Raw genomic sequence first — 23960 nt, forward strand, 5'->3', positions numbered from 1 at the left:
GGGGTGGTGGAACCTTGCAATTCTTATTTTTCTAATATGGAACATGCAATTCTTATTTTTCTAATATGCACTAACAGCCTGCATCTACCACTATAGAATCTGCTCTCCGGTTGCGATATTTCATTAATTCAAAGCGCTGTGCTACTGAAAAGGAAAGACAAATCAGGAATGCAACAAATGTTAGTTCGAAGCTGCACAATTGATTCTGATTTGGCATGATTCACATTTGTGGTTACTTCTGCTTGCCGAGAGATCGTGGATCAAAAGAGTGGCCACCTGTGCCTTAGAGTCACGTCCGATGCTATACCACCAATACCGATCGCGAATGCTTGTGGTTTACCGCCCTTGTCGAGCCGACCTGGGATGCTCAAACAGATTATCAAAGTCGGGAATTAATCACGGTTCATTAACTGTATGGCTGTCTATGATCTGAATTGCATCGAAAAATATTTTCCGTGGAATTAAGAAGGCGGCTCAACAGCCCCTCAAGGGAGCTTCTCTGGAACTGCTCAGTTTAACAGTAGTGCTTTCGATTCCACCTACGACTGAAGGGCGCCAGCATACATACATACTGTAAATCTATGGAGCATCTTTACAGTTTCATCGGTTCCTGTATTATTTTGATATTCGAAGCATGTACAGTATATACAGTCTGTACGAGCCGCGTATCTTTTGCGCTCGAATGAAAACAGTATAATTATATATGCTTCCATACGTATCATTATTATGTATATGTACAGTACAAACTTATGTATACTTTACAAAATTCAAGTAACAACAGTACATCTATTCGGCCGATACAATACGCGCTGCTTTCTTCAGCAACTTATCCAGCCCGTAATTCACCGCAATACGAAGGAATCGTGCAGCGTTCTCCTGTCGCAACTCTGCCGTTAAAAGATCTTCGCACACACTACGCAGATCATCTAAATCATATTTATCCGCCGCCGCCAGAACTTCTTCGGCGTTATTTTTGATACCTTCGAACACGATATGCCGGTACAGGAAGTCCAGCACAATATCCAGTATTTCCCCTCGGACGTCGGCGATCGTACAGACACCACTCGTTTTCTCCAAAGTGTCATGACTGAACATGGCGGCAAACACCGGCGACTGTGCGGCTAAAATGACCCGATGCGCAGGAAAGGACCGCTCGTCAGCGGACACCAGAGTACAGTCGGTAAAGGTCGCCGACCGCAGAATGTTGCCTAGCTGTTTGGACATGGTGTTTTTCGCCAAGGAACCGATATGGAAAACCATTTCGAGATTCCATGCGTCGGTGGGAAGTGCATCCTTATGGGAAAAGTAACCGATGTGAGGTATTTTAATGGGCGTGCATTGGAATGTCTGGTTATTTAGAGTGGCTGATCCTTTCATAATTTTGCCGGCATCCGATCCACTAGAAAGAAATTATTAAAAAAATAAATTCTCGATGAGAGTTTAACAAAAAGAAAAAAAAATTAATATTAGTAATTTTAAAATAATAATTAATAATTATAAAATAATGATATATTGATAATAATATAAGATAATTGATAAATAATTCAGTTATTTATCAATTATTATAATTGATAATAGTTATTGATAATAATTATAAAATTGAGACAAATGATAACGCAGAGAAAATGATATTAAAACTAACCGGTTCTTCATCGAATAGGTCCATAACTATTTCATAATTATTCGAATTAGTATAGCTGGATGCCATAGCTACTATACGTAGTTATTACTTTTCTGATAAAAAAGTGGCAAAATATGAATAATACTGTGCATCGGAGCATTACCCACGGCCACGAGTAAGTTGTAGCTGATGATTATTGCTTAATTGGTTTCCTTCATGTTTAACAACAACGATTATACTACGGTTACAAATTCCGAAAACAACCAAAATCCTCAAACTTGTAGCTTGTAAACTCCATAACAACAATTTTCTTAAAATCAATAAAGTGTGCGAAAATAATAAAAGACTGCCACAAAGATGTGGTAATCTTAAAATGTTTTTGAGAATGCCATATTTTTGTGTGAACCACGAAGATTCAGAAATCACAAGCCATAGAGTTGGGAGCTAAAAATGAAGCGAAATAGCGATTTGCAGTAACTATAAGCGTACTCGTCCAAATTAGAATTTGTTTCTGTGAGAATATCTGTATTTAACAAGACTGACCTCATAAAAAAGTCAAGCAGGAAATCGGAAAAGCCAGGTGATTTAATTTGACGTTCCTCCAGTGGGGTGGCGCACAGTATCAGCGAAACATTAGTTTCCTTGCCGTGATATACTTTCGATCCAATTTCGCGTATCGCACATTCGTGTATGGAAAATTTCCATAACCCGGCAGGGATCTCTTTGTACCCCTCCTGGCTGGGAACGATCAAGTTGGTTTCGTGAGTGCATATTCTAAATCGGCGCAGAATCCCCTTCTCATCCGGTAGGTTCTCTTCGGTCTGGTGTGTACGTAAGCTGTTGCGGGAAATGGTAAAGCTCACCCGGACTTCCGGCGTGGCTTGCCGCGTAGGAAACAGGGTAGGATTTTGGTTGTTCATCGGCCTGTACTAAGATGCAAAATTACGATATTTCGACACCAAGCAAAATCTATGAATTTTTGTTCCCTTAGAATGCAACTGTTGACGGTGTTAGTACGGTACATGATAACCACATGCTCTACTATAGCTTCTCTTGAGCATCAAACTGAAGCACCCGCGTCTAGGCAAGCAGTGCGGTGTAATGTGGACTACCGTACTCAACGGTACTCGTACGCACTATACTTGCATTTAGAGCGAGCGGCTCGCTCATTATCCGGCAGATCGATCATATGCGATTCTCCGGAACAGATACCCGTTGTGTATTTAAAATCATGCACATGGTACACTTTTACCGCATGCACGATCTCGGTATGTTACTGCTACCGTGCGATGAACTGGTTTTGGTTAATTTGATAACAGCGTAGCGCTGCATTTAATACAGTACCTTCTACGAGCAGTAATTTTTGTAGTTGCACTGTGAATTTCAACAGTCGCTTGACGGGTATTAAAACAAAGCTCAAAATAATACTATACATCTACATACAGTCGATACAGAGTATGTACTTGTACATGCAGCCGGCACGAGCGCTAATGTGATGTTGTAATCGAGCGGTTTATATGCACTGTAGTCTGAACTATCAATAATGAAAGTAATATATACAATACACTTTACAGCGTTGCTTTACTACCGGTATTAATTACTTTACCGCAATACATTCACAACATAAACATTGAATTTGAGTCTCATAATTTTCCTTCAAATTGTTTCCTGGCCGAAGAGACATGGCTAGAAAATTCAAGTGTATAGCGGTAAATAGCCACCATCTTAAAGGCTCAGAAGCGCCGCCTGTGCGTCAGCTTGACCCTATTAAGTCAAAGTGATTTTTACCTTCCTGAAAATTTACTAAATTCGACAATTTAATTTGCACAGCGTGTCTGCTAAAATCAATATTGTTACTAAGCTGCACAGGTTAGGATCGCCCGACCATTTCCGTCCGGAGAAGTGTACACTATACTGGTGTGTGTACACTATACTGGTCTATCAGCGCGCTACGAAATTGTTGCCATTTTTATCCTCCAAAACCAATGTCTGCAGAACCAGGAGGTCAGTAAGGTGTAGGGCTCCAATTCGCCGCTAATTAATGTATCACACGTAATCGAGGCATTTGGGAAGCATGCACTTTCTTAACGACCACGTTGTTGCAGTGCAATCCCAAAGCGTAATACAACGCCTGTGGTAAGTTTCCGAGTTTGTTTGTCATTTCGCTGCTGCGCACAGTGAAATACTTTATCACTGCTATTTGTATCAACTTGTTGCGAATGGGGTTGATCACGTACTTCAAAATTAATGGGATCTTCCCGGTCCTCTTCATAGAGCGCTAGACGGCCTAGGCTAATGGTCGGCCGGGGGCTGATTTGGCTGGATGCGTCCGTTTGTTTCATCACACGGTCGCGCTTTTCAAACTCACACTTCAGCTCGACATAGGTCCAACGTGCAATTGGACATAGAGGTGTTGCTGGAATTCTTTTTTGGATGCGCTGAGACAGTTCGGACTACCTCGTATCCACTCTTTGGTACAAGTTGCTTCCGGCATGAAACGCACGCGAATTTCCTCCCGTGTTAGTGTATTACTGCGGAAGGGGAAGTCGGATGAAGGAACCGGTGTTGGTAACCAGGGAGATAGGCTGCACTCGGTCTTCCCGTCATCGGTAAAGCCTGCAGACAAAACTGTTGACAGCTGCTGACTGTATTAAAAATGCAGATAGTGTTACGTACTGGTCAATGAAGCAGCAGCAGCAACGGTAAATCCATGCCGGCTGGGCCTTTTTTGCCACTTTCTTTCAGTCGAGGTTTTCGTAAAAAAGTTCTGCAAAAAACTCCAAAGCCCGAAGAAAAGAAAAACAGTCCAAAAGCAAAACAGGTGCAACGCACAGTTTGTACGCTCATTAGGTAAATGTCAAATTCAGAAAATTTCGATTTAGTGTTGCATGATTAGCAGGCTCATCTGCAAAGAGCAAAGCTATCGATATGTCTCCGTCGGGCTACGTGACGGGTCGTCGCGGGACATTTGGTTTCACGGACATTTCGGCAAAGGACAACTCGTTTTTGTGGCAGATACTAATACGACTGTTCGCTCCCATAAACCAGTCGATAATTTTTCGACTCCCCAAAAATCACGCAACCAAATGTCACACAACAAAACGGCTGCAATATGAGTTCTTCCCAAATAAATCAGCCGCTGCGACGAAAAACGTGTGGCGCAATGTCCCACCGACGAAATGTCCCGCCACCACTTGGGCTGTCACGCTCCGTGGCCAGCTACTGAGCGAGTGCGCTGTTCAACCAACTCACCCCATCTTTCCGTTGCTTAATCTTTAAATGCAGTACATTCTAACCTGTCTGTATGTACTGAATCTGCACTGTAAGTATGTATACTGTACGGGCTATACTGTATAATTATATGATAGCATGATAATCAACGGACCGCTGCACCTAATATTTGCACCCCGCATGAAATGAGATATTGGTCTGCAGATAAAACAGTGGATTCTTCGGTTTATGGCAAGCCAGTGCTAACGATGTGGTGTTTAATTTGCGTTAATATTTGATTCGGTAACTTTCAATGCACGAAAACTACAAGTGTCCCAACTGAAAGAAACCAAGCTATTAGTCCGGGCGTCCATATTTTTGGTTTTCTGAAGATTTTAATTACGTAATACAACTTTTGTTTTCAACGCTTTGTTACAAGCGCACCGGCTGCTTCTTACTCTCAGCATGCGGACAGCCATTAATCAAAAGCCAAACCCAAGAAATTTCGTAACGTGAATAGAAACAGCATCTAATAAGCATCATCGGTTAGCAGCGCACATTGTAACACGCTGTGTTGTACGAGAACTGAGTACCGGCACGGACATTGTCCTGTGTAAAATTTTTCCCGCAGTCCACACTCAGTACCGATTGATAGCTATCCCGAATCCACACGGCGGCCGACAGGAAATTCCCCAGAATATACGCTTGGCCCTTGACCTTTTCCGCGATCAAACTGGGATTCTTTTTGAGGAAGTTGCGGAACCAGGCAAAGGAGCAGTCACAGTGCAGCTTCCTCACTCGTTCCACATCCGCATCGGCAATGAAATTCCCCGCGGGCAGATTATGCTTAAGCCCATCGGCTTTCTGCTCCATAAAGTGCGCGATGTGCTCCTCGATCACCAAGCTACGCAGATAGCCGAGATTGGTGAAAGTGTACGGTTCCATTGACTCGATAGTTGACCCCAGAAAACGCATCATGCGCACTTGCGGCAACCGTTCGAAATCGCGCTTCTTCACGACCAAACTCCAGCACGACTGCATATCAAAAAGCAGCACGAACGGCAGATTGCCGAGATCATAGACTTTTGCTGTCGCCGTGTTGGTGACGCAGTTGCGAATGGACAGATGGATGAGCTGGTTGCGGATCGGTTCGATGACGTCCGTGTGTACCGGGTCGGTGGTGTCGTTGCGCTCCTGCAGTTCGATTTTCGTGGCGCGATTGGCGGCCAGGGTCGGGATATTTTTGGTTAATTGCACCATCGCAGCGCGGTCGTTTGCGCTGCAGCCGACATCGAGGTAGGTCTTGGATGTCGGTTGAAAGAGAAATTCGTCGTTGGTGGTGGTGTTGCACTGGGGGATGATCGGAGGATTGCAAGCGCCCTCTGGCTTTATCAACGCAACATAGGCATTGCATTCATCGGTGGTTAAACGATCCACGCGGAATGAAAACGTTGCGGCTGGAGTCGGTGCGTTACTAGCGGCGGGCGGGTTACACTCAGTTTCCAGTTCATAACCAGCAGAAACACCTGTAATGCAAGTAAATCATTCTTCCCATTACCATTCGAATGAATAAGTGATATTTACGCTAAACACTTACCGGTTGTCTTGCCGGCTAAAAGGAAACAGGTGAGCGATAATACCAGGAATAGCTCCATCGTTCAGAATCTGTGGAGAAAAATAACAGCCGTTTCGGGGACCATATTTTAATTTCTTTGCTTAAATCGGCTTAACTTTTTAGAGAATCGCAATGTCTACTGTACCCCGTTACACATCAGTTTGCCGATTCACTTACCGACTACGAAATCTGTTTTTAGCAACGGTTTTATAAAGAACTAAGACAGGAAGAAGATGGTGTAATAATGTTATACCTAAAAGGAAATCTGACTGTAGCAACTAGTGGCGGTGGCTGGGCAGTTTGAGCGCACAACTGTGATTAGATCGCAAATCGCTAAATCAAAGTCGAACGTACAGTCTGTAGTAGTGCAAATTGAATTGTAGAGTTAGAGGTATGATAATAGTAGTTTACGATTCCACTTCATAATTATTATTATGCTCGCCTGTGTTTATCCACCGGCATATAAGTACTACCCAGTAGAAACTAGAAAGCAGAAAGGAAGGTAGTACCGCTTGGCTGTTATACGGCAAAGCAAGTGCAAAAATGTTCACAAAATTTCTTGCTGGCAATTATTCATTAGGTAAACCTGCAGGCCACCGTTATGAATTATTTGATAGTACTGCAATATCATTTTTCGTCCCGAAGGCATAAAAAAGGTGCAGCTGTCTGTTAATTTTTCAGTGCAGTTCAGTGTTAATAGTAAACGTCAGTCAGCAGAGCGTGTAATCGAATTTCGAAAGCGCCCGCGTGATTTATTTTCTTAGCTGGTTGTAGTATGTACCGTATTAATCGAGAATTTCAACACACAGATTAGCTGATCTGATACCAAAGCGCACTCGTTTTTATGCGTGGGAAAGTAGACACTTTCTCTGGAAAACATCGGCGCTTTGGTCTTCGCTGGTCCACCTGTAAACCATAATTTGTAGCCAAATTTTTGAGGCTTAAAAAATTTTGTTATCGGTGTGCATTGCATCAGTTTTTCTCGAGTTTTTTTCAGCACTGTTCGAGTACTTGTACTGTTGTGCACTACAGTAACAAAATTGATGTGCCAGCAATCGGCATGAGTTTATCGTTGCTGCTGGTGCTGCTGCTTGCGGCTTCGTCGGTAACCGGTAAGCCGCACTGTTCTTAAAATCCACATGCGCATTTTGTCAGCAGTTTTGTCGACAGGTTTCACCGATGATCTGGAAACTGAGTGTAACGTGCCACCGTCGCCACCACCAGCTGTTTTCCATCTAGCTTCCCCTTCCGCACCGACACATTAACAAGGGAAGAATTCTGTGTGCGCTTCATGAAGGAAACAGACTGTAACCAAGAGTGGATGAAACCCGATTTTCCCAACTGTCTCAACGCATCCGAAGCGGAATTCCAGCGCCATCCGTACGCATCTCTAGCCAAGTGGACTTATGCCGAATTCAGTTGCGGAGCGGAAACACGGGATCGTATGAAAACACGAGCGGAGACATTCCGCCGAATTAGCCCGTTTCGTGCCATCAGCATTGCATTCTACGCCGACAGAGAAGACCGGGAACAATATGATCCCATTAATTTCGATGTCGTCGACCCCATTCGCAATCAGGTGATACAAGTGGCGGTGATGCAGTGTGCCACCGTACACACTACTGCCAAGACGTACGACCTCGGTGATTTACCACAGGCACTGCTCTACTTCCTGGGTTTGGACTGCCACAACCTGGTCATCAAGAAAGTGCATTTTTCGAGGATGCCTCGATTACGTCAGATACACCTGATGTCGGCGACCATCGGCGAACTGGAGCCCTATACGTTTACCGATCTCCCAGATCTGCAGTCAATCATTCTGGAGGATAAAATTGGCAACAGTTTGGTGGCTCGCTTGCAGTATGCTGATTATTATGATACAAGTCTCTTGCCGGATGCCGGTGTCGAAAATCTGAGGCGCTTGCACTGCGATTGCTCGTTTGCTTGGTTTCGCAATTTTCTCAAAATGAAACCTTACCTGATTGAAGCAAAGAAAAAAGGCCAAGTGGTTACGATGGGAACGTTTAAACTGCCCCTAATGATGTTCTTCCACCGGGAACTTTCCGAAACGTCAGTACATTGAGCGCGAAAGAGGCAACTTCAATGACCTGGAATTCGGTGCTAAGTGTGGACTGCGCTCGCGAGTTCAACTGGAGAAATACACAAGCCGGTGGCCAAATTTCTTACAACACATCTTGCTATAATTTGAACTGTTGATTTTTAAAGTACCATGAAATTGAACTTCGGTATCGTGGATTGATTGCGGCTCCATACGATGGAGGAGGTTAAAGCGGCATCAGGCTGTATACAATTTCGTTTTTGCTTTATCTTCCATACCTTCTATGGTTTGTTTTATGACCAAGAAAACTGACTCTTTGTTGTACGTAGCCGTTTAAAAATTAAGATTGCATTTCCTATATGTATGGATAAATAAGCTTGTCTGATTTGTCTCGTACCGTCCTACGTACTTGAAATACTCGGTTTTTTTGGCCAATGACAAAAAAGTCGGTATTAGTCCGGTTGGACTAAGCAGTATCATCAGGTATCAAGCCAGTGTTTGCGGACAGGGGATCAGCTTCGCTTAGACTCTATGCCACCACCGGCAATTACAAAAACATTATGGCTGCGTGAACGGGAAAACACGGGCTTTAGCTGCGCGCATGGGGTGACCGTTTTGAGTCCGCGCGGGTTTTGGCTTCGTGCACGGACTTTACTTTCTAAAATTACGTATTCAACAGTGACTGATTTTTCAGCGCTTTTGAGACATAGTTTATGGTTGCCAAGAATAAGAAACAGCTGTCTGCCGGTGCGCTTCTTACGAAGCGTTGAAAATAAAAGTTGTAATAATTAAGACCTTCAGAAACCAGAAATGGGCACCCGAAGTCCTGGCTTGGGACAGTACTTGGGACAGTACTTGGGACGGCTTGGGACCGGGTTCGTTCAGTAGGGACGCTTTGTAGTTTCTGTTCATTGGTAGTAGTAGTTCGTATACTACAATGTACAACAAAAAGTGAAAGTCAGTCAGTCCATTCGGGGTTCAAACTCAGATTAACGCATTAAGCATCACATTATTGTCACCACTGGACACTGGTTGTCTTAAACCGAAGAATCCACTTTTTTCGTCATACGTTGTATTACGGTTTTTAGATTTCTTTGTCTGCAGACCAATATCGAATTTCATGCTGGGGGCAATTAATAGGTGCAGCGGCCCACTGTTATCATGCTACAAAACAATTATGCAATCAGCATACCGCAGCATACACTCCAAATTTCCTATGGACCCGTGCAATACAGTACCAATGTACTTACAGAGTACAGTACAGATACAGTACATACTTTTTGTATACATTTTTTATACATTGCTTGCTTTTTTATGCATGCTTTTTCCATTAAGAATATTCCCACCACTTCAGTGTCGGATGTTGTTCAGAACTACCGCTTCGGTGTTCGGCATCCACCTCTAAATATGTGAAATACATACATATTTTACTACGGCACATAGGTATTTTCAAATTGATAGTATTACACAATATTTATTCCCCACAACGGTGTCTGCACAAGCTCTTCAAAATTCATTTAAGGTTTGATTTGGTAGTCGAACTTCAGAAGGTGTGTAGAAGCTAGCGTTCACCACTGCGATATCGTCTTACAAAGTAATTCATACTAAAACGTTTTGCTGGCTGTGTTACTGACAGGCCCGCGTTGGAGGGGGGGGGACGGTGGGGGCGGCCGCCCCCACCAGTCTCGGTTTGGCGCCGCCGGCAGGGGCGGACTTTTAAACTTGGCGCAGCCGAGCCGCCAGGGGGGCGCTTTAAATTTTTAATAATTTTTGATTTTTTCGAATTTTTTAAAAATAATAATTGCGTTTTTTCAAGTTTTTAGGTTTCTTTTAAACTTATTATCATTCTTTCGTATTTTGTACACTTTTTTAAAGCTTTTTTCTAATTTTTTGAAATTTTTTTATTAAAATTTTTTTAAAAAAATAGTCCGCCCCCGGGCGGATTTCCAAAATTTGGGCCGCCCCCCGGCGATTTTTGGGCTCCACGCCGCCCCCCGGCGGCCTTCCGCCCCCCCTACCCAAAAGATGCCAGCGCGGGCCTGGCTATGTAATCGGTCGGTCAATTGGTCGGTTACTTGTTAGTGACGTCGCGGATCTGGATTGTTCGGTACCGTTCAGTAAACCGCCTATCGAAATGTACCCGTGAGGGCTTTTATTAAGTACGGTTTTGCTGTTTCTTATTCTCAACATGCAGCCAGCCCTTAACCAAAAGCCAAACCCAAGAAATTTCGTAACGTGAACAGGAACAGCATCTAATAAGCATCATCGGTTACTACGGTTAGCAGCGCACTTTGTAACACGCTGTGTTGTACGAGAACTGTGTACCGGCACGGACATTGTCCTGTGTAAAATTTTTCCCGCAGTCCACACTGAGCACCGATTGATAGCTATCCCGAATCCACACGGCGGCCGACAGGAAATTTCCCAGAATATACGCTTGGCCCTTGACCTTTTCCGCGATCAAACTGGGATTCTTTTTGAGGAAGTTGCGCAACCAGGCAAAGGAGCAGTCACAGTGCAGCTTCCTCACTCGTTCCACATCCGCATCGGCAATGAAATTCCCCGCGGGCAGATTATGCTTAAGCCCATCGGTTTTCTGCTCCATAAAGTATGCGATGTGCTCCTCGATCACCAAGCTACGCAGATAGCCGAGATTGGTGAAAGTGTACGGTTCCATTGACTCGATAGTTGACCCTAGAAAACGCATCATGCGCACCTGCGGCATCCGTTCGAAATCGCGCTTCTTCACGACCAAACCCCAGCACGACTGCATATCAAACCGCAGCACGAACGGCAGATTCCCGAGATCGTAGACTTTTGCTGTCGCCGAGTTGGTGACGCAGTTGCGGATAGACAAATGGATGAGCTGGTTGCGGATCGGTTCGATGACGTCCGTGTGTACCGGGTCGGTGGTGTCGTTGCGCTCCTGCAGTTCGATTTTCGTGGCGCGATTGGCGGCCAGGGTCGGGATATTTTTGGTTAATTGCACCATCGCGGCGCGGTCGTTCGCGCTGCAGCCGACATCGAGGTAGGTCTTGGATGTCGGTTGAAAGAGAAATTCGTCGTTGGTGGTGGTGTTGCACTGGGGGATGATCGGAGGATTGCAAGCGCCCTCTGGCTTTATCAACGCAACATAGGCATTGCATTCATCGGTGGTTAAACGATCCACGCGGAATGAAAACGTTGCGGCTGGAGTCGGTGCGTTACTAGCGGCGGGCGGGTTACACTCAGTTTCCAGTTCATAACCAGCAGAAACACCTGTTAAAGAGCAACAGTATAATTCCCGTTATTCTTTGAATACATTAGTGATAGTCACGAACAGCAACACCTGCATCACAGTGCTTTTTAGAACCATTTCCGTAAACAAAATTTACGATATTTGCGCTAAACACTTACCGGTGGCCTTACCGGCTAACAGGAAACAAGCGAGCCATAATACCGGGAATAACTCCATCGTTCAGAATCTGTGGAGAAAAAGAACAGCCATTTCGGGAACCCTAATTTTAATTTCTGTGCTTAGATCGGCTTAATTTTTAGAGAATGGCAGTACCTACTGTAACCGATAATACATCAGTTGGCCGATAACTTACCGACTGCGAAATCTGTTTTTAGTAGCGGTTTTAATAAAACTTAAGACACGAAGAAGATGGTGTAATAATATTCTACCTGAGAGGAAATCTGCTGTGTAGCTGTCGGTGGCGACGGTGGCTGGGCAATTTGAACGCACAACTGTGATTAGATCGCAAATCGCTAAAAAATCGAACGTAGTCTGTAGCAGTAGAAGTGCAAATGGAACCGTAGTGTTTAAGGTATGGTAGCTTACGATTGCACTACATGATAATATTATCATGCTCGCCTGGGCTCATCTACCGGCATATACTGTATGTACCTAGAAAGCAGAAAGGAAGGCAGTATCTCATTACTGTTATACAGCAAAGCTAATGAAAAATGTTCACAAAACTTCTTGCTAGCAATTTTCCATTAGGTAAACCTGCAGGCCACCGTTATGAATTTTTTAACAGTACAGCAGTACCATTTTTCGTGCCGAGGGCATTGAAAAGAGGTGCAGCTGTCTGTTATTTTTTCAGTACTTACAGTGTTAATTATGTTAGTCAGCAAAGCGTGTCCTCGAATTTCCTGTCAGTGTCACGTGTAATTTATTTCTTAGTTGGTTGTTCGTATAGCATGTACCGTATTAATTGAGAATTTCAGCAAACAGATCAGCAAGCTGGTCTGATAAGAAAGCGTACTGTACTCGTTTCATACCTGGCAAAGTTGACACTTTTTCTCGGAAAAAATCGACGCTTTGGTCTTCGCCGATCAACCTAAGAGGACAACTGTACATGTAAACCATAATTTGTAGCCAAATTTTCCCTTAAGAATCTTCTTGTTGTCGTTTTGTGGTGAATCATCTTTTCCTTGGACACTTTTTCAGCACTGTCACAAAAACGTACATATATTATCACGAATGCTCGCACTGATAAAACACATCAAAGTGCCACCACCATGAGTTTACCCCTGTTGCTGCTGCTCTCAGCTGCGTCGACGACTGGTAAGCACCACTGTTCTTAAAATGTTTCACATGAGCATGCATTTCGCCGACAGGTTTCACCGATGACCTGGAGACCGAATGTGCCGTGCCTCCACCGCCGCCGTCAACGTTTTCTCATTCCGACTTCCCCTTCCGCACCGACACATTGACACGGGAGGAATTCTGTGTGCGCTTCATGAAGGACACAGACTGTAACCAAGAGTGGGAGGCACCCGATTTTCCCAACTGTCTCAATGCATCCGAAGCGGAATTCCAGCGCCATCCCTACGCATCTATGGCAAAGTGGACCTTTGTCGAATTCGGTTGCGCTGAGGAAACACGGGACCGTATGAAAACACGAGCGGAGACCTTCCGCCGAATCAGCCCGCGGCGCGCCATCAGCATTGCGTTCTACGCAGACAGTGAAGACCGGGAAGAATTTGATCCCATTAATTTTGATGTGGTGGACCCCGTCCGCAACCAGGTGATACAAGTGGCAGTGATGAGGTGCGCCACCGTGCACACCACCGAAAAGACCTACAAACTCGGCGACCTGCCGCAGGCGCTTCTCTACTTCCTGGGTTTGCATTGTCACAATCTGGTCATCAAGAAAGCGCATTTTTCCCGAATGCCCGGATTACGTCAAATACAACTAATGTCGGCGACCATCGGAGAACTGGAACCCTACACATTTACCGATCTCCCGGATCTACGATCGTTGATTTTAGAGGATAAAATTGGCAATAGTTTAGTAGCTCGTGTGCAGTATGCTGGTTATTTTGACACAAGCCTGTTGCCGGACACCGCTGTCGAAAATGTACGACGTCTGCACTGTGACTGCTCATTTGCCTGGTTTCGCAATTTTCTCAAGAAGAAGCCTTACCTGATTGCCGCCAAGAAAAAAGGCGTGGTTACGATGGGAACGTACATAAAGCCCAGTAAAGATGTTCTTTCACCGGGAGCGTTTCGCAACATCAGTACCATGACTGCCCGTGAAGCAACGACAATGGACTGGAACCCGGTGCTCAGTGTGGACTGCGCTCACGAGTTCAACTGGAGAAACACACAGGCCGGCGACCAGTTTGCTTATAATACATCCTGCTATAATCTAAATTGTTGAGCCGATGTGAGACACTTTAGTGAAACTTAGTGGGCTACGTATGTTTCTACCATACGAGCGGGCAGAGCTGACACTCTTATTGCTACACCGGTATTTAGACTGCTGAATGCTGTTATCAGGATACCCTTTCGATTACTTGCAAGTGCGTTATTTTTTGTTATTGTTATTGCAATTAAAATGTTCGTCTACGAAAGTTTATCTTCTGTCTTGTTTATCTCTACTTTGTATTGTACTATCCTATCGTCCAGCCTGCAGTTTGTAGCAAACAATGATCCGCCAGTTGGTCGACGGACACTGTGGCAAATAGACCCGATGCCGCCCCGTCACGAAAATCAAGCTACGTCTTTCTAGTGCGTCTTGGTTTTCATTAGTTTCTTAGTTTTTCTTAGGTCTTTTTATCTTTCTTAGTTTTTGGGAAGCCATGAATAGCTTTATTGTTTACAATCTGCTGGAAATAATAACAGCGGTTTTGGGGACTAAATTTTCTTATTTTGTATCTTAATTCGGTTTTATTTTCAGATCAATTTTTAACATAATGTGGGCCTGTGGCGATCACAGGTTATGTTGCTGATTCTGCTCACCGATTATAAAATCTGTTTTCTTCATCGTTCTTGGCAGCGGTTTTTATAACAAATAATTGTAAGACACGAAGAAGATGGCCGTCTGATAATGGTCTACCTGAAAGCACTATAGTTGTCGGCGGTACGTAGTTAAACAACTCGAGAGCAAGTGAATAACTGAGATTAAGATCACAAAACGCTAAATCACAGTCGAATGTAGCAGTATAAGCGAAACAGAATTAAGAACTGTTGTAGATGTATTCGAGCTTATAATGATAATACGTACACACTCGTATCACGCTCGCCCGTATTCACCCACCGGTATATACACATAGAAAAACTTAACAGAAAGGAAGGCCGCTACGCTGTTATACGACATTGAAAAAGTAAAAATGTTCACAAATCCCGATTGTCCACAATTATTCTTTAAGTAAAGCTGCAGGCTACAGTTGCGAACGTTTTATCAGCATACCAATACTGATTTTCGAGCCGAGGGCATTGAAAAGAGGTACAGCTGTCTGTAAAATTTCCGTTATTTCCGTTATAAGTTAGTCAGCAAAGCGTACGCTCGCGCTTCTAATGTGCCCATGTAATTTATTTCTAAGTGGATCGCACGGTACGTATTTGAATACCGGTATTTCAGCAGAAACATCATCAGATCTGATAAAAAAACGAACTCATTTAATAGAAAGTGCTTGGCAGTTTAGACTGGTCTTCTCGAAAACATTTGCGCTATTGCCTTCTCTGCTGCACCTACCATGACAACTGTAAACCGAAATTTGTAGCCAAATTTTCGGAAAACTTCAATAATTCTCGCCATCGTAATGCACTGAAATAGTTTCCCTTGGACTTTTATTTTCAGCACGGCCACGAATACTGATACCGTCACGAATTCTTGCAAAATAATACAATAATGCACACCAGTTCATCCGGGGTGAGTTTACCGCTGTTGCTGCTGCTGTTTTCGGCAGTTTCGGTTACCGGTAAGCAGCACTGTACTTTACGAAGCTCACATGCGCATATTGTCAACAATTTTGTCGACAGGTTTCACCGATGACCTGGAGACTGAATGCGCCGTGCCTCCGCCTCCGCCCCCAAAGTTTTCTCCTTCCGACTTCCCCTTCCGCACCGACACATTGACACGGGAAGAATTCTGTGTGCGCTTCATGAAGGAAACAGACTGTAACCAAGAGTGGGGGACACCTGATTTTCCCAACTGTCTCAATGCATCCGAAGCAGAATTCCGGGGCCATTCATATGCATCAGTGGCAACTTGGACTTACGTGGAATTCAGCTGCGCGTCGGAAACACGGGATCGTATGAAAACACGAGCGGAGACATTCCGCCGAATCAGCCCGCGGCGCGCCATCAGCATTGCGTTTTACGCAGACCATGAAGACAGGGAACAATTTGATCCCATTAATTTCGATGTCGTCGACCCCATCCGCAACCAGGTGATACAAGTGGCAGTAATGAGGTGCGCCACCGTACACACCACAGAAAAGACATACAAGCTGGGCGATCTACCGCAGGCACTTCTGTACTTCCTGGGTTTGCGTTGTACCAACTTGGTCATCAAGAAAGTGCATTTTTCGAGGATGCCTCGATTACGTCAGATACACTTGATGTCGGCGACCATCGGCGAACTGGAGCCCTATACGTTTACCGATCTCCCAGATCTGCAGTCAATCATTCTGGAGGACAAAATTGGCAACAGTTTGGTGGCACGCGTGCATTATGCTGGTTTTTATGACACCCGACTGTTGCCGGACGCCGCTGTCGAAAATGTGCGCCGTCTGCACTGTGAGTGCTCATTTGCTTGGTTTCGCAATTTTCTCAAAAAGAAACCTTATCTGATTGAAGCCAAGCGAGAAGGCCAAGTGGTTACGATGGGGACGTTTAAACTGCCCAGTAGTGATGTTCTGCCACCGGGAACTTTCCGTAATGTCAGTACCTTGAGTGCTAGAGAAGCAACGGCAATGGACTGGAACCCGGTGCTCAGTGTGGACTGCGCTCACGAGTTCAACTGGAGAAACACACAGGCCGGCGACCAGATTGCTTATAATACATCCTGCTATAATTTGAACTGCTGATATCCACCATAAAATCGATCCCCAGTGCGGTTACCAATTCCGGCTGCATGCAAAAATGGAGAACGAAGCGACTTTACGACATCAACCTAACATAACTTCCATTGTTGTTTTATCTTCCCTGAGATCTTTAATTTTTGTTATGATCCAAAAATTACTTTATATTGTAAAGGAAGCCGTTCGAAAATTAAAAATTGCAGTTGCTCTTGGATAAGTTCATAAAACCAAGACCAACAGAAAGGTCATGACAACCAAGAAAGAGTGTAATAGGAAACAACCCTCCTATTATATTCTTCCCTGCCAAGACCTTTCAGTTAGTCTTGGCTTTATAAACTGGTTCGAATGCAGAAGTTTGCCTTTCCTCTTATCCATTAAAGCTATTGGCCCTAATGACACAAGGCACCGGGTAGCCTGCAAACCATCACAAAACCAGTAAAACTTTTAGTACAGTGTGAACTACGACGATACCGCAGTGACGGACGCTGGCCGTTACGATCTCCCCAATTCATGTACATGTACTATCGAAAAGTACGGATACCGTTCGCCAGTTCTAAAAATGTATTTCAATGCGTTTATGCAGACACTAGGGTGCCTAATAAACGTAACGTAATATTGTATTTTGTAAACATGGAAAGGCATCCAGTATGCAAAATATTGTAGCGTTACGTTGGTGATTTTATTGCTGGAAAAGGGAGAATAAACCAAGCTGGTCACCATTTACCGCTTTCCAGGTGAAGGTTTAGCAAACCGTCGACGGTCGACCCACGTCATAAATTGCATGGACGTCCACGCTGTCGACTGTAAAATAACGCGAACGCGCATATCATATTAAGCAATTTGCACTCATAGTTTTCACCGAGATCACCACGAGTCCCGTACTTCATCTTTGGAACCACAATAATGGTGTAATGATTTTGCTTTATTACTTCCGACAGTATTGCAGTAAACAACTTCCAACAGGTAATTTCAACTTATCACCTCAGTGCGGCCGCGATACTTAGTTTAAGCATCGTAAATCGCGTGGCTGCTGTAAAACTTGGAGGATACGTATGAACGATATGTGTGGCCCAGTGTGGGAACAAGATAAGGATTACTTAATGAACGGCTCATAAACTTCACCACCGCAGTATTCATCGAAGACAATTCCAAATTTAGAACGACTGTGTTTGTGCCTACCGGAAACGCCGCATATCGATATTTACGTTTGCCTTTGAGCATAAATACACAAGTGACAAAATTCAGTGTTTTAACACGTGACGTCCATTATTATTCGGCTTTCTCGATTTCCTGGATGGATGAAAGTAAAGCGTTTTATATAAATTCCGAAAGTTTCGCGTAATCCTTTCCTCAGCAGAATGTACCAGGGTGTGAGGTAAACTGAGCCACTGTTCAGTACGTAGATGTCTGGCGATCCTCTCTCCATAATTAACATCGACCCCGAAAACCGTAGTTGTATTAATCATGGTTTCGGCATGGATAATGGGAAAGCAATACCCAAACATGTGGACACGGAACTGCCCCCCGTGGAGATTATCGAAGATGTCGCTACCGCTGTCCAAATGCCTAACGACATTCCCATCTTCGACACACTGGTCATCGAAGTACCACTGGGCAAGGAGAAACTCAAGGGATTAATTCTACAGATCTTCGTGCCCTTTCTGTTAGCCGGATTGGGTATGGTGGGTGCTGGTGTTTTATTGGACTGGGCAGAACACTGGACTGTTTTTATCGAAATCAGCGAGATTTTAATTATGGTGCCGGCGCTGTTAGGCTTAAAGGGCAATCTGGAGATGACGCTAGCCTCGCGTCTTTCCACGCAGATGAACACAGGAGGCTTTGAGGATCGGAAGCGGAAATGGAAAATTATCGGGTGTAATGTGGCACTCAACCAAGTATTATCCACTGCGGTGGGCTTTCTGGCGTCTATTTTAGCGGTAACCATGTACGCCATTAACCATAAAGGCGAAGTGCAAACACGAAACGTACTCTTGGTGCTCGGCACGGCTATGTTGTCGGCGTGTTCAACAAGTGTCATTCAAGGTTGGTCCTACACGCAGAACCTTTGGTTTTCGTGGCCTTGTAAGCAAGTATATAGTACGGTTATTTTATGCTTCTAAATTATAAAATTGCATGACTTTTCTCTTCACTCCAGATACTGTGATGATTGGGACTATTCTCTTTGCCAAACGCTACCATCTCAATCCGGACAATATTGCCACGCCGGTTGCGGGAACAATTGGAGATGTGTTGACGTTGGGCATCTTATCTGGATTTAGCTATCTCTTTTACAGCGCCTTTGGTAATAAGAAACATTCAGTGCCAGTGAAACCGTTTAGCTGTGCTTACGGAACTGAATGGCGATATTGCAGATGTGCAATATCGACAATGAGTTCCGTAAGCACAGCTAAATGATGTCTCTAGAAACATCGTACTGGTTAATCGGCCCCGTAGTGGCTATCAGCTGTTTAACGTGCTTGGTGCCATTATGGGTCTGGCTGGCACGGAAGGAGCCCACAACCCGCCACGTACTGATCCATGGTTGGATACCTGTTATTGTAGCCATGATCATCAGTAGCTGCTCGGGAATTATTCTGGAGAAAGTGCTCAGCACCGGTCGATATTTTACCGGACTGGCGGTGTTTCAACCTCTTATAAACGGTACTTGCAACGGACATACAGATATTAGTGACCTCTAGCTCGAAGATAAGCAGTCCTTTTGCTTTGGCCATTTGAACTACCCATGTTGATAAAAGAAAACAAATTTATGGAACATAACGGAAATACTTAGGCACCCGTAACGGTGGGTAATAATTTGTGCCATGCAAACTATACGCTTTTCAGGTGTGGGAGGAAACATTGTATCAGTGCAATCCAGTCGGATTGCCACATATCTCCATTTGGCCTACAAGATCCCCGGGCGCGTACCTCAGGATTACAGATTCTGTCACAGTCCTTGTCACTCTTTCTGTTCGCATTCAAACGTCAACTCCCGGACGGCTCGCCTCTTGCTGATGATGGTCATACCGGGACACTTGGTCTTCTTATTCGTGATAACCTTTGCCAAAGACGACGCGATGACTTTGCGCTTTGCCGTGGTGTTCATTGCTATGGCCTTAATTCAAGTGTCCATGCTTCTTTACCTATCAGATGTGGTCACGCATTTCGCCTGGAAAAAAGGACTAGGTAACAAAATTATTTTTTGTTTCGTGCTGTGCAGAGGTTTGTAATATCTTGCTAGCTGTTCCGCGTAGCCTACGTTTTGCATAAAATTTTCCCGTAATCGCCATTAAATTTGTGTAACAAGTATTTGCATAAATGAAACATTTTGAATTGACGCAATTTAAAATATTTCACAAATTCAAATAAGTACTTGTTACACAAATTAAGGAATGCTTCATTAGAGATTCATCAAGCGATGCATGTTGTAGATCCTGATAATCAAACCATTCCATATCTGACGGCACTGGGCGATTTGAGTGGAACCGGTCTGTTGGCTTTAGCTTTCTTTTTATTATACGTGACCGGTACTAACGACAACGTGCACTGAAGTTTTGAACTGGTTTTTTCTTAATTAAACATCCTTTTAAGCAACGTGACACGTCCTCCATCGACATTGTTGGCACACATTCTCTTATGCAGCAGTGATAGTGAACGGTCCATGAGGCTTCATAGTCATGAATATGATCTCATGACTATACTGTGTATGTAGTGAGTTTTGATAAGGTACAAGTTTGTATAAATAGTACTTGAATGGCCGTTGTGTGTAAGACGGTATACTAATACCATAACCTGTTTCATTTTTGTGGGGCCTCGTTTTATGTTATAAGTGATTTTGTTTTACCGGTAAGTCAGGTTGCATTGTTTTTGGGCGTACACGTGCTGCGTGAGAGGAACTATAAGTCATTGCTAGTCTCTGATTGTCTGCGTCTGCGGCCTTTCCATGTCTCCGGACATCCTGGTGCTTATAATAATTTTTGTGAAACTGATAAAAGTAAGAGTACTCGACTGCTTGAACATGAAGAGTAAGTGTCTGATGCATCTGAAATCCGTAAAAAAAGCAGCAAAAGTAAATTTGTTGTAAGATACCAGTCAACTAGGCGTGAGCCTTGTCTTCAGACCAACCGCCGTCGGTTGGCCACCACGCTGGACGGCTGGATCACGATGAAAGCCATCCTAACAAAACTCAAAAGCTTAGCCGAGAGTGATTTCTCATTTCTGAAATTTTGTCTTCTCGGTTTTTTTGTCTCTGCCAGTCTGCCTAATTATGGCTGTCAGACATTTTTGCTGAACAGTTTTGGCGAGATAGTAAAGCTGTGTTGTTTCGTTAACCGAATCTTCAGTTTATCCTGAGGGAATTTAAACTAACTGTGTAAGGTCTGTGTTGCAACTTGCAAGTGAAGACATGGAGCAAACACGGAACAGTACGGTTCACGAACGAGTTTCGCGGGATAGTGTGCCGTTCACTTTGAAGCTGACAATTGACTGTTTCAAGTCCTTCAAAAATCGAAAAGAAACCTTCCTCAGCGAGGGCATAACGTCGTCGGAACTGGGAACCGACAGTGACTATCAAGGACGCTGGCGAGTGCGCGTGGAGACCTGTTTCAAAGAAACTGTGGCGGATTTGGAGTCAAAATACGTTTCCGTTTATCTGAGTTTCACCGACACTGATAAGGAGGCCAAAACCTATACCGGGGGCCATTCGGTAGATGCCCAGTTCAAAATCAGGTACAGTAGCATATAACTGCAGACTAGTGATTCAGGGAAGGATAACTTGCAAGCTGTAACTTGTTGTCTGTCATCTGAATACTCGTACTTCAGTATTTTGGAAGTACTTACTAAGGCGCATTAAAATTATACTTTCTGTGATCAAAGTGATGACTGATTGGCTGATATTAAAATTTGATATTAGAGCTCTGGGTATTACAAATAGTTTTGCTAATTAGATATCCGTACGGAAGATGTAATACAAGTTTAGCTTTACATTAAACTCAGAAATGAGAAATGAGACAGAAATGAGACATAAAGGTATTCACATGTTGGCTAACTGTACAGTGTAACTTGGATTATTCTGATATTTTTTCGGTCTTGCTTGATATTCTAAAAATAAATTGATTTCATGTGTAAATTTAATTGACACCGCTGTTGCGTTTGCTGTTTGCTTGGGTGTCTATACAATGATACAAGTATACTTCGACTTTTTTCGCATTCCGGATGTTTTCATAATACGGTAATATGGATTCGCTGGGTCACGGTGTTCTCTGCGTTGCTGCATACGTTAAAAAATATTGATTGCGGGTTAAGTACTTGCTGTTGTTCTATGGAGCTTGTTACTGCTTGTACACGGATTAATAAAAATAAAATTCTATCGCGCACCGGACGGCAGACGATGTCGCGCTTTCTGGTGTCGGCCGTCCGGTGCGCGAATCGGCGAATCCATGTTTTGTGAAAATGTCCAGAATACAGTACGCGAAACGTCGCCGTAATAATGTTTCCTGTGTTTATTGTTTGCACAGCGTGTATACGGGAAAGGAAATGGATGTGCTCCTCAAAGCCTCATCCGCATCCTACACCTTTTCCAACGCTATCCGGGGCGGTTATGGATTCTCCAAGTTCTTCCCGTACGCAGAGCTGTTCGATGGAGCGATACTGAAAGACGACTCCGTGACTGTCGTCCTGGATGTGGTTGTGTACCAGCCGCCGAAACTCGCACGCCTTTCCGATGGTATCATCGCTAAGCCGTTTGAATCCAATGGGAAATTATTGCTGAACTTCGCTACCCGGCAAAATCTACTGCTTTCGTCGGGACAGCCAGCGCAGTCAACGGACTTTGTCCTGCACTCGGGAGACGGGAAGCAGTTCTCCGTTAGTCGCAGTTTCCTCGCGGCACAGTCACCGGTATTCTCGGCCATGTTCAAGCACAACTGCAAGGAAAACCAGATAGCGCGCTGCGATTTGAAGGATGTGGATGGGGAAAGTGTGGGGATCCTGCTGGACTATGTGTACGGATGCAAGTTCGGTCAGATCAACCAGCGCAATGCGGAGAGAGTGCTGATTATGGCTGATAAGTACGAAATGCTGGATCTGCGTGCCGTGTGCGAGCAAATCTTGGCTAGTAATATTCCTCTGAGAAGGCTGCACATTATCTCGTCCTAGCCAGACAGCGCGGATTGGATGTGCTGAAGAGAGCCGTGTTTGATGTGCTGCCGGGAAATATGGAGCATGTCCTGCATACCGAAGCGTTTCAAGAGGTTATGCAGGCGGATGCTGGTCTGCTTCCGATCATCGTGGAACATGCCTCAAAAATGCAAGAATAAGTACAAGTATTCACACTGGTTCTTTTCCCTGGCGGCAATGTCCTCTTTTTGAATTAAGCCCTAAGTTTGAGTTGAAGACTTGCAGTACTTAGATAAATGTTAATAAGTACCGTACAGTATTACAGTATCGGTTATTGCCTAAAAGATCATAAAATACGTTTCTTTGGGTAGCACGACAACTCTATGACCTTCATTTCGCTGACCGACAATTTGATGACCGACTTGTTGCTGACTACCACAACTTGCTGACCGACAAATCGCTGACCGACAGTTCGTTTTCTTACAAACTGGCTGACCGACATCTTGCTGAAACAAATTTGCTGAACGACAGCTTACTTGTCGGTCAGCGAAATGTCGGTAATCGACAACTCGCTGACCGACAACTTGTAGAAGACGAAAACTTGCTGACCGACAGTTTGCTGACCAGTTCAACGCACATTAGCGATATTTACGCGAAAACCAGAATCTTCGTTGGTTTCATAAAAAGGAAGCAATACTACGACAGTTATAACTGAAGTATAAGTAATTTTTTGCCATTTTTTACGCCGTATTAAATTCGCGAGTATTAATATTGTCTCAGTCAGTAATAATTATTTATTAATAACTGTTAAAAATGTTTCAATAATTACACCGGTTTCTTAGGTTCTTAGGTTTCAAAGGTTTCTTAGGTTTTCCAGGTTTCCTTAGGTTTCTTAGATTGCTTAGATTGCTTAGATTTCTTAGGTTTCTTAGGTTTTTCGGATTTCTTAGGTTTCTTAGGTTTTCAGGTTTCTTAGGTTTCATGGTTTTTTTCTGTTTCATAGGTTTTTAATGAAATGCACTCGTTTGCGCTCGAGCAGA

At 44.0% G+C, this 23960-nt stretch overlaps 7 protein-coding genes across 18 annotated transcripts; 4 read left to right on the forward strand and 3 right to left on the reverse strand.

The window, feature by feature from the left end:
• Positions 1-627: 627 nt before the first annotated feature.
• Positions 628-2791, reverse strand: LOC129599948 (uncharacterized). Its single transcript, XM_055498314.1, has 2 exons — positions 2165-2791; positions 628-1399 (listed from the first exon to the last, which is right to left on the reverse strand). The coding sequence occupies exons 1-2, from the start codon at positions 2539-2541 to the stop codon at positions 787-789; spliced, it is 990 nt and encodes a 329-aa protein (XP_055354289.1). The 5' UTR covers positions 2542-2791; the 3' UTR covers positions 628-786.
• Positions 2792-5200: 2409 nt separating this feature from the next.
• Positions 5201-6965, reverse strand: LOC129599937 (uncharacterized). Of its 3 annotated transcripts, none has more exons than XM_055498305.1 (3): positions 6700-6965; positions 6429-6496; positions 5201-6357 (listed from the first exon to the last, which is right to left on the reverse strand). In XM_055498305.1, exons 2-3 carry the CDS (start codon positions 6484-6486, stop codon positions 5378-5380), a joined length of 1038 nt encoding a protein of 345 aa, XP_055354280.1. In that variant the 5' UTR covers positions 6487-6496; positions 6700-6965; the 3' UTR covers positions 5201-5377. The 3 variants fall into 3 exon arrangements, with proteins under 3 accessions (XP_055354280.1, XP_055354279.1, XP_055354282.1); XM_055498304.1 differs by having other exon boundaries at positions 6624-6965; XM_055498307.1 differs by having other exon boundaries at positions 6889-6939.
• Positions 6966-7138: 173 nt separating this feature from the next.
• Positions 7139-14733, forward strand: LOC129599927 (uncharacterized). Of its 2 annotated transcripts, none has more exons than XM_055498291.1 (2): positions 7139-7558; positions 13111-14733. In XM_055498291.1, the coding sequence occupies exons 1-2, from the start codon at positions 7507-7509 to the stop codon at positions 14154-14156; spliced, it is 1098 nt and encodes a 365-aa protein (XP_055354266.1). In that variant the 5' UTR covers positions 7139-7506; the 3' UTR covers positions 14157-14733. The 2 variants fall into 2 exon arrangements, with proteins under 2 accessions (XP_055354266.1, XP_055354267.1); XM_055498292.1 differs by lacking the exon at positions 7139-7558 and adding an exon at positions 12447-13057.
• Positions 10643-12536, reverse strand: LOC129599928 (uncharacterized). Of its 4 annotated transcripts, XM_055498293.1 has the most exons (4): positions 12329-12528; positions 12172-12255; positions 11902-11969; positions 10643-11763 (listed from the first exon to the last, which is right to left on the reverse strand). In XM_055498293.1, exons 3-4 carry the CDS (start codon positions 11957-11959, stop codon positions 10784-10786), a joined length of 1038 nt encoding a protein of 345 aa, XP_055354268.1. In that variant the 5' UTR covers positions 11960-11969; positions 12172-12255; positions 12329-12528; the 3' UTR covers positions 10643-10783. The 4 variants fall into 4 exon arrangements, with proteins under 4 accessions (XP_055354268.1, XP_055354272.1, XP_055354271.1 ...); XM_055498297.1 differs by having other exon boundaries at positions 11914-11969; positions 12096-12536; XM_055498296.1 differs by having other exon boundaries at positions 11914-11969; positions 12172-12535.
• Positions 14734-15079: 346 nt separating the features above from the next.
• Positions 15080-17009, forward strand: LOC129599925 (uncharacterized). Of its 4 annotated transcripts, none has more exons than XM_055498288.1 (3): positions 15080-15332; positions 15579-15699; positions 15761-17009. In XM_055498288.1, exons 2-3 carry the CDS (start codon positions 15630-15632, stop codon positions 16807-16809), a joined length of 1119 nt encoding a protein of 372 aa, XP_055354263.1. In that variant the 5' UTR covers positions 15080-15332; positions 15579-15629; the 3' UTR covers positions 16810-17009. The 4 variants fall into 4 exon arrangements, with proteins under 4 accessions (XP_055354263.1, XP_055354262.1, XP_055354264.1 ...); XM_055498287.1 differs by having other exon boundaries at positions 15080-15224; XM_055498289.1 differs by having other exon boundaries at positions 15080-15224; positions 15579-15650.
• Positions 17010-17976: 967 nt separating this feature from the next.
• Positions 17977-20653, forward strand: LOC129599954 (solute carrier family 41 member 2-like). 3 transcript variants are annotated; one of them, XM_055498322.1, is made up of 6 exons: positions 17977-18480; positions 18577-18885; positions 18959-19105; positions 19228-19464; positions 19648-19989; positions 20235-20653. In XM_055498322.1, the coding sequence occupies exons 1-6, from the start codon at positions 18207-18209 to the stop codon at positions 20351-20353; spliced, it is 1428 nt and encodes a 475-aa protein (XP_055354297.1). In that variant the 5' UTR covers positions 17977-18206; the 3' UTR covers positions 20354-20653. The 3 variants fall into 3 exon arrangements, with proteins under 3 accessions (XP_055354297.1, XP_055354295.1, XP_055354296.1); XM_055498320.1 differs by having other exon boundaries at positions 17977-18885; XM_055498321.1 differs by having other exon boundaries at positions 17977-18846.
• Positions 20654-21007: 354 nt separating this feature from the next.
• On the forward strand, positions 21008-23613 carry LOC129599947 (speckle-type POZ protein-like A). The gene is made up of 2 exons (XM_055498313.1): positions 21008-21531; positions 22320-23613. Exons 1-2 carry the CDS (start codon positions 21209-21211, stop codon positions 22957-22959), a joined length of 963 nt encoding a protein of 320 aa, XP_055354288.1. The 5' UTR covers positions 21008-21208; the 3' UTR covers positions 22960-23613.
• The last annotated feature ends 347 nt before the right edge of the window (positions 23614-23960 follow it).

The sequence above is a fragment of the Paramacrobiotus metropolitanus genome, unplaced genomic scaffold (assembly GCF_019649055.1).
Source record: "Paramacrobiotus metropolitanus isolate TYO unplaced genomic scaffold, Prichtersi_v1.0 Parri_scaffold0000158, whole genome shotgun sequence".
NCBI classification, from domain to species: Eukaryota; Metazoa; Tardigrada; class Eutardigrada; order Parachela; family Macrobiotidae; genus Paramacrobiotus; species Paramacrobiotus metropolitanus.

Bases quoted from the DNA above. Each gene is read 5' to 3' on its own strand.
- LOC129599928 (XM_055498293.1), bottom strand. From the start codon at position 11,959: ATGGAGTTATTCCCGGTATTATGGCTCGCTTGTTTCCTGTTAGCCGGT. The intron at 11,764-11,901 runs GTAAGTGTTTAG...GCTCTTTAACAG, and splicing joins GTTAGCCGGTAAGGCCACCG to GTGTTTCTGCTGGTTATGAA.
- LOC129599948 (XM_055498314.1), bottom strand. From the start codon at position 2,541: ATGAACAACCAAAATCCTACCCTGTTTCCTACGCGGCAAGCCACGCCG. The intron at 1,400-2,164 runs GTCAGTCTTGTT...ATTTCTTTCTAG, and splicing joins CTGCTTGACTTTTTTATGAG to TGGATCGGATGCCGGCAAAA.
- LOC129599925 (XM_055498288.1), top strand. From the start codon at position 15,630: ATGCACACCAGTTCATCCGGGGTGAGTTTACCGCTGTTGCTGCTGCTG. The intron at 15,700-15,760 runs GTAAGCAGCACT...TTTTGTCGACAG, and splicing joins TTCGGCAGTTTCGGTTACCG to GTTTCACCGATGACCTGGAG.
- LOC129599954 (XM_055498320.1), top strand. From the start codon at position 18,207: ATGTCTGGCGATCCTCTCTCCATAATTAACATCGACCCCGAAAACCGT. The intron at 18,886-18,958 runs GTAAGCAAGTAT...TCTTCACTCCAG, and splicing joins CCTTTGGTTTTCGTGGCCTT to ATACTGTGATGATTGGGACT. The intron at 19,990-20,234 runs GTAACAAAATTA...TGCATGTTGTAG, and splicing joins CGCCTGGAAAAAAGGACTAG to ATCCTGATAATCAAACCATT.
- LOC129599927 (XM_055498291.1), top strand. From the start codon at position 7,507: ATGAGTTTATCGTTGCTGCTGGTGCTGCTGCTTGCGGCTTCGTCGGTA. The intron at 7,559-13,110 runs GTAAGCCGCACT...TTTCGCCGACAG, and splicing joins TGCGGCTTCGTCGGTAACCG to GTTTCACCGATGACCTGGAG.
- LOC129599937 (XM_055498305.1), bottom strand. From the start codon at position 6,486: ATGGAGCTATTCCTGGTATTATCGCTCACCTGTTTCCTTTTAGCCGGC. The intron at 6,358-6,428 runs GTAAGTGTTTAG...CTTGCATTACAG, and splicing joins TTTAGCCGGCAAGACAACCG to GTGTTTCTGCTGGTTATGAA.
- LOC129599947 (XM_055498313.1), top strand. From the start codon at position 21,209: ATGGAGCAAACACGGAACAGTACGGTTCACGAACGAGTTTCGCGGGAT. The intron at 21,532-22,319 runs GTACAGTAGCAT...TTGTTTGCACAG, and splicing joins GATGCCCAGTTCAAAATCAG to CGTGTATACGGGAAAGGAAA.